The 12161-nt window shown below is 39.8% G+C and overlaps 1 protein-coding gene across 5 annotated transcripts in view; it reads left to right on the top strand.

The window, feature by feature from the left end:
• pde10a (phosphodiesterase 10A) overlaps window positions 1-9358 on the top strand; it is a 52695-nt gene extending 43337 nt beyond the window's left edge. For all 5 annotated transcript variants that reach the window (XM_018660097.2, XM_018660096.2, XM_018660100.2 and 2 more), the window contains 12 exons: window positions 195-337; window positions 520-612; window positions 848-1034; window positions 1978-2120; window positions 2420-2503; window positions 2593-2743; window positions 2848-3003; window positions 3743-3915; window positions 4053-4164; window positions 4371-4451; window positions 5132-5220; window positions 6767-9358. In XM_018660097.2, coding sequence (XP_018515613.1) covers window positions 195-337; window positions 520-612; window positions 848-1034; window positions 1978-2120; window positions 2420-2503; window positions 2593-2743; window positions 2848-3003; window positions 3743-3915; window positions 4053-4164; window positions 4371-4451; window positions 5132-5220; window positions 6767-6866 — 1512 coding nt within the window. In that variant the 3' untranslated portion in view covers window positions 6867-9358. The remainder of the gene's footprint in view (window positions 1-194; window positions 338-519; window positions 613-847; window positions 1035-1977; window positions 2121-2419; window positions 2504-2592; window positions 2744-2847; window positions 3004-3742; window positions 3916-4052; window positions 4165-4370; window positions 4452-5131; window positions 5221-6766) is intronic.
• Window positions 9359-12161: the final 2803 nt, after the last annotated feature.

Raw genomic sequence — 12161 nt, 5'->3', positions numbered from 1 at the left:
TGTGTGTTTTTTATTTTATTTTCTACATTTAACTGTTCCCGTAAAAACGAATCAATTTAAACTGCAGCTATGTATCTGATTTAATTAAGTTGCAGGTGCTAGACATAATTTCTGTGTTTTGTTTTGTTTTTTTTCTTTTTCTTTTTAATCCTTAGTGTTGCTAATAAGTATGTGCCCCTGGTGTTGTTTTACAGATATATGCAAAAAACCTGGTGAATGCGGACAGGTGCGCACTCTTCCAGGTAGATCACAACAACAAAGAACTGTACTCTGACCTGTTTGATATTGGGGAAGAAAAAGAAGGCAAACCTGTCTTTAGGAAAACCAAAGAAATTAGGTGTGTATGTATGTTTTTCTTTTACACTGTGCTGAATACATGGATTTTCATATTATTGATCTGTTATTGATTTTTTTTTTTTTTAAAGCTGATTTTCATCCATTCACCCAGTACAGACAGACTGAGAAGCCTTGATGGGCAGTCCACAAATGAAACTCATCTCTTCTCCACTTTCCCTGCAGGTTTTCTATAGACAAGGGAATAGCTGGCCAAGTGGCTCGGACAGGGGAAGTCTTAAATATCCCAGATGCCTATGCAGACCCACGGTTCAACCGGTAAACTCCAGCAGACACTGTGATAAGCCATTTTTACTCATCTTTTACATTATGTATGATTATCAACAATCCAATTAACTTCCTTGATATTATCCTGAACAGTTCTTCCATGTACTTTTGTGTCATTACTTCTACTGCACATCACTTCTACTGCATGGTTCACAATATAAACTCACTAAATAAACACAATGATAAGACAAACTAATGTCTCATATTTCTATGTCTTTCTTGACAGAGAGGTGGACCTCAAAACCGGCTACACCACACGGAACATCCTGTGCATGCCCATCGTGAGCAGGGGGACCGTTATAGGTGTGGTGCAGATGGTGAACAAGCTAAGCGGAAGTGCCTTCACTAAAACAGATGAGAACAACTTTAAGATGTTTGCTGTCTTTTGTGCTTTGGCCTTACACTGTGCAAATGTGAGTACACTGAATTAGTCTTAATATTTAAATAACTGATATTTACAGCAGCAAAACATAATCTATTCTCTTTATGTCTGTCTGAACAGGCCTCCTCTTGTACTATAGTGCAAGATTATGAGATAATTATAAAGCACTTCATAGTAGTGAATACTCAATTCTGGCTTATTTTCAGATAACTGCACCTTTGAGGTAGTGGCCTCATCACTGTCCTAAATTCATTCTTATTGCTGGGAGGCTTGTTTCAGCAGTAATGTAATTTTTCTCCAAGGCTGACAAAGGTAGTGCCAACAGCTTCTATTTGAAGTGTGCATTGCTCGAAAATATGAATAAAGCTTCTTTTCTGATGGCTGACAGTGATGATTATCTCTTACATGGAACACACAGACATTTCATGAATCATGCTAACTCTCGAAGCTTGCCTTGTGTGGTCTGTCTGTCAAAAGCCTATCCTCTTTGTGGGGCCTGACTCACCATCATCTTGTGCGACAAACTTACGCAGAAGCAGCGTCACAAAGTTGGTTTTAAAATTGATGAGGCACGTTAATATTTTAAGACAAGCAGTCTGCATCCGTCCACTGACAGGATTTATGTTTAGCTGTAATTTATGCCTCACGTCTCTAGGAAACTGACTTAGGCCAGCTCCTGATTTATGGTGATTTATGGTGGAAGGTGTGAGGCTTGGCGCCTGTACCTGACTGTCTTATTCCTGCCTGTCTGGGAAAGGGGACAGGGATACAAACCAGATGTGGAGACACTTTCTGGAGGCACGCAGATAAAATATGACACAGGGCTGTTGCAGATAACTTAACTCTATTTGACCCTTTTGGAAATTCCAACAGTGATATAGGATATTTTCATTTTCATGGTATTTATTCTGTCAGAGTGTTCAGCCTCTCTCCTGACATTTTAAAGACTAACTCCTGTTCTGTGATTCCCATAGATGTACCACAGGATCCGGCACTCTGAATGCATTTACAGAGTGACGATGGAAAAACTGTCTTATCACAGCATCTGCACATCAGAAGAATGGAAGACCCTTACCCAGCTCAACCTCCCTGCACCCATTTATAAAGAGATTGAAATGTGAGTGCCCTTTCAGGTTCACATTCAGAGCAGGTTTTGGTCACTATCTCTTCTGATACACAAAACCTGTGACCCTGAGAGTAGTTGGCCTACAGCCACGTGTCTGTGAAAGAGTCCAGACCTGGACTGGGGGGGGGCTTGCATACACAGCACAGGAAGGGGTGGGCCTTCAAGATGTCAGCCTGTCAGTTCAATAGACACAGACCTCAGATGTCCCCTCATCTGTCTCTCCTCTCCTTCTCCCAGGTGTGCTGTACATGCTAATTTAAGACTCTCCTCCCATCTCCTCCTTCCTCCAGGTTCCACTTTGACATTAGTCCCTTTGAGGAGATCTGGCCTGCTGTCTTTATCTACATGGTTCATAACTCCTGTGGAAAGACCAGGTAAAGTGTCACAGGGCCATGATGATGCCAGCGTTATTTATTCATCAAAGCAGTTGCTGATCAGGTTGTTTTTTTCACACTGCATGTAGCTTTGAGCTGGAGAAGCTGTGTCGGTTCACCATGTCTGTACGAAAGAACTACCGACGTGTGCCCTACCACAACTGGAAGCACGCAGTGACGGTGGCACACTGTATGTATGCCATCCTACAGAAAACCTCTGGGATCTTCACAGAGCTAGAGGTTTGCTCCTTGCTGGGTCTGGGTTTTACCACTGCTTGACAAAAAAAAAAATGAAATTGGAAACAGGATTATCGTCTGAGGTCACTGTGGTTTCTGCTTTACAGAAGAAGGGTCTTTTGATAGCCTGTCTGTGCCATGATCTGGACCATCGGGGGTACAGCAATGCATACCTGCAGAAATTTGACCATCCACTGGCTGCTCTGTATTCCACCTCCACCATGGAGCAGCACCACTTCTCTCAGACCGTCTCCATCCTACAGGTAGAGCTCCACTATGCAGAACTTAGTGTAAAATTAAACATTTTTTAAATGTATGTTTTGTCTTTTAAATGCTAATATTTAGTATGAAATTAGGTGGTTAACATTACATGTTTTTTATTATTTCTTGCTTAAAGATGTGCAGATGGTGGGCATTGCACAATAATTGAACATAGCAAAAAGAGGATGTCAGAAATGATGCCATATGTGAACAAGCTTCACCACTTGAAGAACGCTGACAGAGACAGATGGCCACTTTAAAAACATAGCTGTCACACTATAAAACTACACACTTAGTTTTTTTGCAAAAACACAAAATGAGCTTCAAAACATTTTCCATAGACCTGACTTTTGAGTAAAACCACAAAAAAAAGAATTAGAATTTCACATTAAAAATTGTAATTGTTTTTTCTGTGCATAAGATTCAGATATTCTTCACATTACAGTACATTTTTACTTTCTTTTAATTTGCACACATGCATCCTGTGAATTTAGAAATACTTGAATTAATGTATAATTTCCAGAAAATGAATGCTAACATGCACACACATGGGCATACACACTGTTACATACAGTACCTATTGAAATGGATCGTACTGCCCTCCTCTGTGATCTGCCGGCATGGTGTGAACCTGAAATGGCCTGAGATGAACCTGAGATTACAACCTGTTGTAGTCTAGCTGAGCTGAACGCCTCATAAGTGGAGCTTTTGCTTTTTTATTGATCTCTTTGTTTCTCATAGCTGGAAGGGCACAATATTTTCTCCAACCTGAATTCCATCGAGTACGAGCAGGTGCTGGAGATCATCCGGAAGGCCATCATTGCCACGGACCTCGCCCTGTACTTCAACAACCACCAGCAGCTGTCGGAGCTGCTGACCTCGGGTGGGCTGGACTTTAACAACCACTCACACAGGTGAGGTCATGACTGGCACCGGTGCACGGGATCACACCGGGCGTCATAGCATCACACAGAGAAATGTTGACCTGGTGCATATAAACAGCACATTGAGTTTCTCTACATGGCTATAATGAGGCTTTGCTCCCCTCCAGGGACCGTGTGATTGGTCTGATGATGACAGCATGTGACCTGTGTTCTGTTACCAAGCGATGGCAAATCACACGACTCACAGCCAACGACATCTATGCTGAGTTCTGGGCCGAGGTACAGTGGGATACTGTTGGAGTTTAAACAGTTTTAGTGTCATGATCATGCCTCCAGTCAGACCTCTATTATTACTTGTAAATGTTGCTACACCTAGCTCTTCTACAATTCGTGAGGCACAAAATTGTGTTGTCTCATGGTCAGGAGATTTGCCGCGGAATGCAAGAATAGAAGGAAATTTCTCTCCTTATTTTGTTTATCTGCAGGGAGATGAGATGAAGAAGATTGGGATGCAGCCGATCCCTATGATGGACAGAGACAAGAAGGATGAGGTTCCCCAAGGCCAAGTGAGACTACCACTCACGTGTCTTTGACTGTACTTACTTTCACTTCACGCACACTTGAAGAGTTTGAAATTTGTGCATTCTGAGGGGGTGGTACAATTACAGAAGGGAAGCTAGTGATACTAAAAGTTACTAGAATATCCTGCACATGTAGGATTACCAATAGTTGACTTAAAGTGGAAATAATAACTTAAAATCAAAGATAGTTGAATAATCAGTGTGACTATAGATCGAGATAAAAATATAATAAGTTCCAGAGATAACATACAGCGTAAGAAGCCCCTGCAGAATATTATGGGTATACTGTATGTAGTGTAATAAAATTTGAATATTGATAAATAACAATAACTATTCACCAGAACTATGTTTTCATTTTAACAAATACTGTGCCTGCCAGGAAATTAGATCAGTTATCTACTATGATTATTTGAAGAATGTTTATAACCTGGTATAGGTCTCATTATAATGATGTAATAATATAACAGTTATGTTTTTTTAAGCATAATTACAGATCAAATATTTTAAAATGGCATTATAGGTTAAAAAAAACATTTAACTATCAGACATTATCACACAGTTTCTTAAACTGTTTATACAAACTATTTACAGGCTTTCCTAAACTATCTAGTTATTTCTGTTTGTTTTTTTTGTTTTTGTTTTGTTTGTTTTTGCCTTTTTTAAAGGTGGGATTCTACAATGCTGTTGCAATTCCATGCTACACGACACTATCGGAGCTTTTCCCTCCATCCAGTCCTCTTCTAAAAGCCTGCCAGTAAGTATTCAAAGTCTCATCCGTACCACAAACAGTGCCAGGGAAAGTATCTAATATATGTGTTTAGAATTAAATACTAATAAATATAAGTGTTTTAATAAGTGTTTTAATTTATACTTTTTTAGGAAATAGGTCAAAAAGTTCCTTTACACAGTATTGTTATGCTGATTTCACATGCTGATATGGGCACTAAATACACTTACAACAGCATATGTGTGCCTGCCTTGTCAGACCAGCAGCAGTTGGCCAGACAAATAAGATTAGAGGTGATAAGGAGCATGTGTGTGTGTGTAGGCGCACATTCCAAAGATTCTACTGAAAATGCAAACAAAACACACATGCTACTGTAGTGATATTGGAATAAACAAACTATAGCTGTCTGTAATCATATTCAGATTTTTCATTCTAGTTTACATAGTACCAACAGGAAACTGTTGCTCAACTCAGTGCATCAGTGTGTATGTGTGATGTGACATTGCGTGTCATTTGATAAGCGTGTAAGAATGTATTTATATGTGTAATTTCTAGTTGTTGAGCGGGATCATATTGCACACTTGCCTGGCCCTCCTGGGGTAGCCCACTAGTTTTTAAAATGTTGTGACCTTGATCTACGGGGAATGCAAACAAAGTGAGCAGTGTAATATTTAAGCCCCGGCAGTACGTCAGCACGGGGCTCTGGGTGGGCAGCGGGCCTAGACCCTGCGGAGCCCGGCTGCTTGTTGTGGGATCTGCCACAGACGTGTAAACTGCATCAGGCTGGCTAATTGAATGGAATGGCAGCAAAGGGCAGCACTTTTTGTGCTCGTATGTCAGGCTTGATTATAGCACAGGGAGGAGAGGTTACCTTCATGACGACAAGAACTGATGGGACTGCTGCTGCAGATGACTAATGAATTACACAGTTGCCCCCTGCCTGTGGAGATACGTGTTTGACCATTGTTCATTTTAGCACAATTCTTGTTATTTATGTCTTGAATGAACTGCCAGTGTAAATCAATTACCTTTAGTTATTTAATACAGTTTGGTTTGGTTTAATGCAGCTTGTTTATTATTTTGATTTTGATTTTTATATCATATTCTTACATTTCTGGCTTAATATCATTGCTAGAACTGCATAATTTCAGCTTCTCTAATTTCTTTTTGTTTTTTAACTTCCAATTGTCTCTAACAAATTATGTCCATACCATAGTTAAAATCAGAGGCACACCCTTGTGGCAGCAAAGTGTTATAAAATTGTGTGTTAACCTGTTAGCCCCATCAGTACTGACAGTAGTACATTTAATTCAAAAGAAATAAAATAAATGGAAAAATAATAAATATCCCCATAAACAATTGATGTGATTCTGTTTGAAATAACTTTTGTCCTATTGTTGATTGAGTTTACAATGTTTTTGATTCTTATTGATATGATTTTATCTTCTTATCTCATATTATAAGCCATATGTTTGCAGTAAGAAATGAAAAGTCTGAATTAGGAGCACGGCCCTGATTGTAAATCCACAACATGCAGAGTGTGAATCTGATCTGAGGTGTTTTGTGTTCGCAGGGAGAACCTGGGCCAGTGGGAGAAGATAGCACGGGGAGAGGTGGAGGACATTGTACCCAGCCGACCTTGTGATTCAGGCCCTGTCAAGGTGGACAACTGACTACCAAAGGGGTTACTGACCCACCAAAGGAATACAGCCTGAATCCTGCCACGGACCTGGAACTTTGTAGGAGGAAGAACCCACACAACCTGTATTAGCAGGAGACAGATCAGCTAAAGGCGACTTGACTTTGAAAACACACAGTTACCTCATTGGGTGACGGAGGTGTCAACACTGGCGGTTTCACCGATCCCAGAGACTGACAGACAGCTGATGGGGAGGGACTTCAACCCATCACCCTACGTCCAACGTTGTTTTATTTTGGCTGTTTTATGTTTTGTTTTTTTCTTTCATTTGAGCTGATTCTCTATGGTCTTGTATTTGCAGAGGCCTTACTCTGAACCTTTCACAGGCTAGGATATGTGAAATCTTGTTGTCGGTTCAGGCTTTTTTGAAATGGTACTGTTTGCCTTCTGTGGTAGGTTTATCATATGCGCACTACTTCAGCAAGGTGTTCCCAGAGACAGAAGGAATGTGTAGAGCAGATGTATGGTGTAATGCCGCCTCACTGAGGAGGTGGATGTCAGAATGTTTTTTTATTACTTTTTGAGCAAAAATCCTTTGCAGTACTTGAATAAAGAGATACAGCCTATTCTTCGTGGAGATTGCAGAAATCCCCCTGCAGCATATTCTACAAAACGTGGATGAACTGTGACGAGAGAGGAGTTAGATAATGTCGACACTTGTGAACACAGTCACAAGAGAGTCACAATGTTTCTCCCTGAAGTGGACCCCACAGCACTCCCCCTGGCTAGCCCTGGCATTTAGGAACCTGCTGCATAGTACACCAACTTTCTTCTGATTAACAGCATCTGACCCCAGGCCAGCAGTCATAATGTTTGTAGGAGCAAGACAAAAAAAGAGCAGGATGCACAAATAGCATCAGTTTCAATGATTTATAGTAAGCCAAGACTGCATACTATTGAATTTCCACTCTCAACAACAACATTTTTCACGCCACTATCACAACATTAATTATTTTAGACAACAATCTGGTTCCTCTTATTAATCAGTAATCACTTCTACTACCATGAATAAAACATACTGCACAAGGTGGTTAAGTGTCCCAGTGAATTATAAAGATTAGTTTGTTTGCAGAGACACAACAAACTTTTTACAGGTTGACTACCTTCTGTAATGCCCAGACAGCACCCTGATCTATATCACATGGTTAAGGCGTGATGAATGTTAAAGATGTAAATTAAATTTAGAGTGAAGGGTGGAATAAGTTTCAGATGTTTTCTCTCTTTGACATAAATGGGTGTCCTTGCAGGTTCAAAGCTGTAGTATGAAACATTAATGACACTGAACGCTTTGTCATTTTTGCTGTTGATGCAGGGCACAGCAGCTCAACTGAAGTCTCAGCAACTGTCAGCTTCATATTTTCCCATATTATATTATAAAACCTGTTAAGCTAAAAGTGCATCATGTGTCTATCTCTGGGACTTGCAACTCAAGAATGTTGGCTGATTTTTTGCAGGTGTGTGTGACAGAAGTTCCCCTCACATCCACAACCTGCCGAAGGAAAGAAATCATCCTCCCTTACGCTAAGTCTCCCAACGTCATGCAAGGGGGTACATTTGGACTCTTTCAAATAAGTTTCCCAGATCTTCCAAAAGACAAATTGTTTTGTCTGAAACTGTCATTCCAGTGGACATTGTCCCTCCAAGACTGAAATTCCCTCTCCAATAATTTGTTTTACGACTGGTACTGTGCTACCCCCCACCCCCAAATGGTGTGAATGTACATTTTGATGAATGTTTAGTTGATAGCAGATCCTCGGTGGTGGCATGTGGGTTATAGTGCACCATCAGTTTCCATGATGTGCTCTGTCTTACTTTTCAGAATTGCTTCCAGTAAGCTTCAACCAAGAGCAACAATTAGCATGCACCTAAACTGAAGTTTATATATAGTTTTGAATATATACAGTAATAGGTGTATACTGTGTACAATCTAGGAATTAGTTTGTACAGACTGAGATGTTTGCTCTGATGGTGCTAAACTGAATGGCAGTCATGCGCTTTCTGAGTGGGTGTGTAGACTGTATGCATGTGAGAGAGTGTGTGTGTATCGGTGTATGTGTGTATGAGAGAGAGAGAGGGAGAGAAAGCTCTTGACTGTCTCTTTTCCCACTCCAACCCCACCTGAGAACATGGTCCATAACACTGCACTGTCCCTCCTACTTTTCAGCACCAGTTATATCCCATTGTCTGCACTATGTTTAGCTTATGATCTTTTATCATTATTATTGATGATGATTATTATTATTGCTCTTATTACTATTGTTATTTTCTTTAGAGTTAAATTTAAATTAACTTATATTTTTTATACAAAGAAAAATAATGTTGGCCTTTTTGTTTTGTACAAAGTAAACATCAAGATAAACAAAACGGTCTAGACATGTTACTGTTACCCAGAATAATTGAGGAATGTCTCAACTGTAAATGTAAGAGCAGTAGCCCAAATGACTTTTATTAAATACCTGAAAAATACATTGGTGTGCGAGATCATTCTTTATTTTATGTTTGAGTTGCCTGTTTATTTGCATTAATTTCACTATTAATTCATTTTATTCTATTGATAGAGCTGCAGAGTCAGTGACAGTGTTGGGTGACTCAAAATTTGTCAACATGTTTTATTTATATACACATATATATAAAACATGTTGACAGAATTGTTGACAGAATTCCAGCATTACTGGAAATGGTGAGAACATCTTCCCTTAATTTTGTGTTGAGTTTGTAACATGACTTTAGCTCAGTTTTTAACCTGCATTATCAGCACAAGTACAAGTCATGTATGGCACATACATGGCCATATCAGTTTGTTTTCTAGTCATATATGTCACCTTTCTTACTTATCTCAAAATTATTATAGTTATTTATCTATTTGATTCTATTTAATTCTGACATATGATAATTCTCCCAGAATTTGAGCCATTCCTATTCTCTGTTCTGTCCTGTGATCACAGCAAATACAGTGAACTATATGTCTGAATTCTTAGGGTTGGAATATTCAGCGCTGTCGATTGAAAAGATAATGGAAGACATGTTCATGACACACACCTAAAGACTGCATAGCAGTTTATATATAGAAGTGTTATTGTCTCATTGTCTAATTATGTTGTTATCTCTCAGACCAACAATGAGAACTACTCATTTCCTCAAGATGGCTGCCCACTACTACAGCGTTAAACAGCTGCTGACTGGCACTGAGGTTGAAAGGCATCCTTTGGGTTTTTCAAAATTTAAGCACATTTGGAAGGAGTAAAAATGAAGGATGACTCACTGCATCATGGTTCTTTATTTCATTGCTCAGGGTTCCCTAGTGTGTGTTTTTTTAATACCAGTTGTGCATTTTTTATAGTGCTCATGAATAGACAATTTCAAAACAGCAGTTATTTAAGGCACATTTCTGGCTTGCTCACCTGATTAGTGGTTCAGTTTCACACCTGCTTCCAATCAACTCATCAACTCCTGCTAAAACCGCCCCAGCTTACCTTCCACTCATTGCCAGGTTGTTACAGCTCAGTCAGTGGTAGCTATGCTCTCAACATTGCATTCATGCTTTTGCTAACTGTTGTCTTCTGTTCTTACGAGTTATGTGCCAGCCCTGTTGCTCTTCTTTTGCTGCTAATGCTCAGCTCAGCCTGTAACCTTCACCCTCCTGCCGCCATCACCAGATTCCACCATTCCTCTTCATCTTCACCTGCCTGTCCCCTGCTGTTTCCAACACCCCTCTCATTCCTTCTTCATTCCTCTGTGCAATAAATCCATCTTAAACTTTCCACCCTGAGTCTGTGTCTGGATTTAGGTCCAGTTAAAAGCCAAGCCCTAACATTTTTAACAGTAGTATATCAAATGTCAACAGAGAAAAACAAGAATGACAAAGAAAATGCAGACTCCATGGCATAGCTGTACTTGTTTCATTGAAGCATAACATGTTACAATGTCTCCTCCCTCATGCTGGGCTTTGCCATCTGCGTGCTTTACTATTCTGGCCATTCCGGCCCTGAGGCCAAGTTTCACTCTCCATCTCCCCTTCCCTCTCTTTGGCAGTGTAGGCCACTCTCACGACTGTGTGTTTACTTGCACTGAATGACCCAATTATTGTGAATAACCTGATTAAGATAATAGTTTGATTAAAGCATTTACAGGAGCTTTGCAGTAACCAGATTTCCCCGACAACCAATGTTTACATGATTTATCTACTAATTGGGTTACTGTGTGCAAGGATTTGTGGTAGCCTGCAGGAAACATTCGAGTATCACAAAATAAGAAAACATGGGGGAAATAGGGGGAATTTGTTAGAGTCTGCTGTTTTCCATGTTAAAGAATTTACAGAGCTCCAGTCCTGTCATTTGCAGTATTAGAAACCATTTTTCAACCATGTCAAGTTGTATTGTTTCTGGCTCCTGACTGAGTTCAAAACAGCCGTTCTAAGTAAACTGACAAAAAACTAGATATGTTCATTGTATAATATGACAATTCTGAATAAGCTTAAACTTTGTATTCAGACTGTCAGAGGACTCCCCAAGAGAAAGCGAGTGACCCCGATCAGATGAACTCAGATGGTATCGGGACCATCAGCAGTAAAGATGATGAGTGTGCTGACTTGCAGACTGATTCAGCAGAAATAAAATGTGGCACTAATAATGGCATTAATAGCATGGATGACTAAGATGAAGAACAGTGAGTGATTCATTGTGTTTTAGTCTCACAGTAGTTGAGTTCAGCTCCTTTTTTTCTTTGGTCAGATCACATCATTTTCTATGAGACACCAGTCCCTGAATGTGCAATACTAAATATAGGGCAGCAAAATACAGTGGAACAGAGATGTGGAAGGGATATGCTGAGATGAGCTGGCATTTGGCTTTTAATTTGAGAGGGGAAAAAAGCGGAAAACAGGGAAATGAAACCCAGAGTTTATCAGTTTATCAGACACTACACCTACTTGAAAACTCTGGATTTCAGTATGAACTCAACCGTCTCTGATTGTTGGATTCTACCTGTTTCAAATAACTGAACCATAAAAAGTTTTCATCATGTAAATTATTTCATGAATAGGTCACACCTGTTTTATATGTGATTCAGCTGGGAGTTTAGAGAACCAGTTCCTAAAAATTATAATGCGTGGCTTTCTATAAACATAAACGGAAACCTGTCCCGCACGATGCGCCAAATGTAACATGACGTCAACGGCACTTATTTACCTCTTGAGGTGCAAATGAGATCCAGCACCTTAAAGCTCATGGGTACTCTTATTAACAAGACACTGAACGCAACACGAGCATTA

This window comes from Lates calcarifer, linkage group LG16_LG22 (assembly GCF_001640805.2).
Source record: "Lates calcarifer isolate ASB-BC8 linkage group LG16_LG22, TLL_Latcal_v3, whole genome shotgun sequence".
In the NCBI taxonomy this organism is placed as follows: Eukaryota; Metazoa; Chordata; class Actinopteri; family Centropomidae; genus Lates; species Lates calcarifer.
This window is presented reverse-complemented; position numbering and strand designations above follow the sequence as displayed.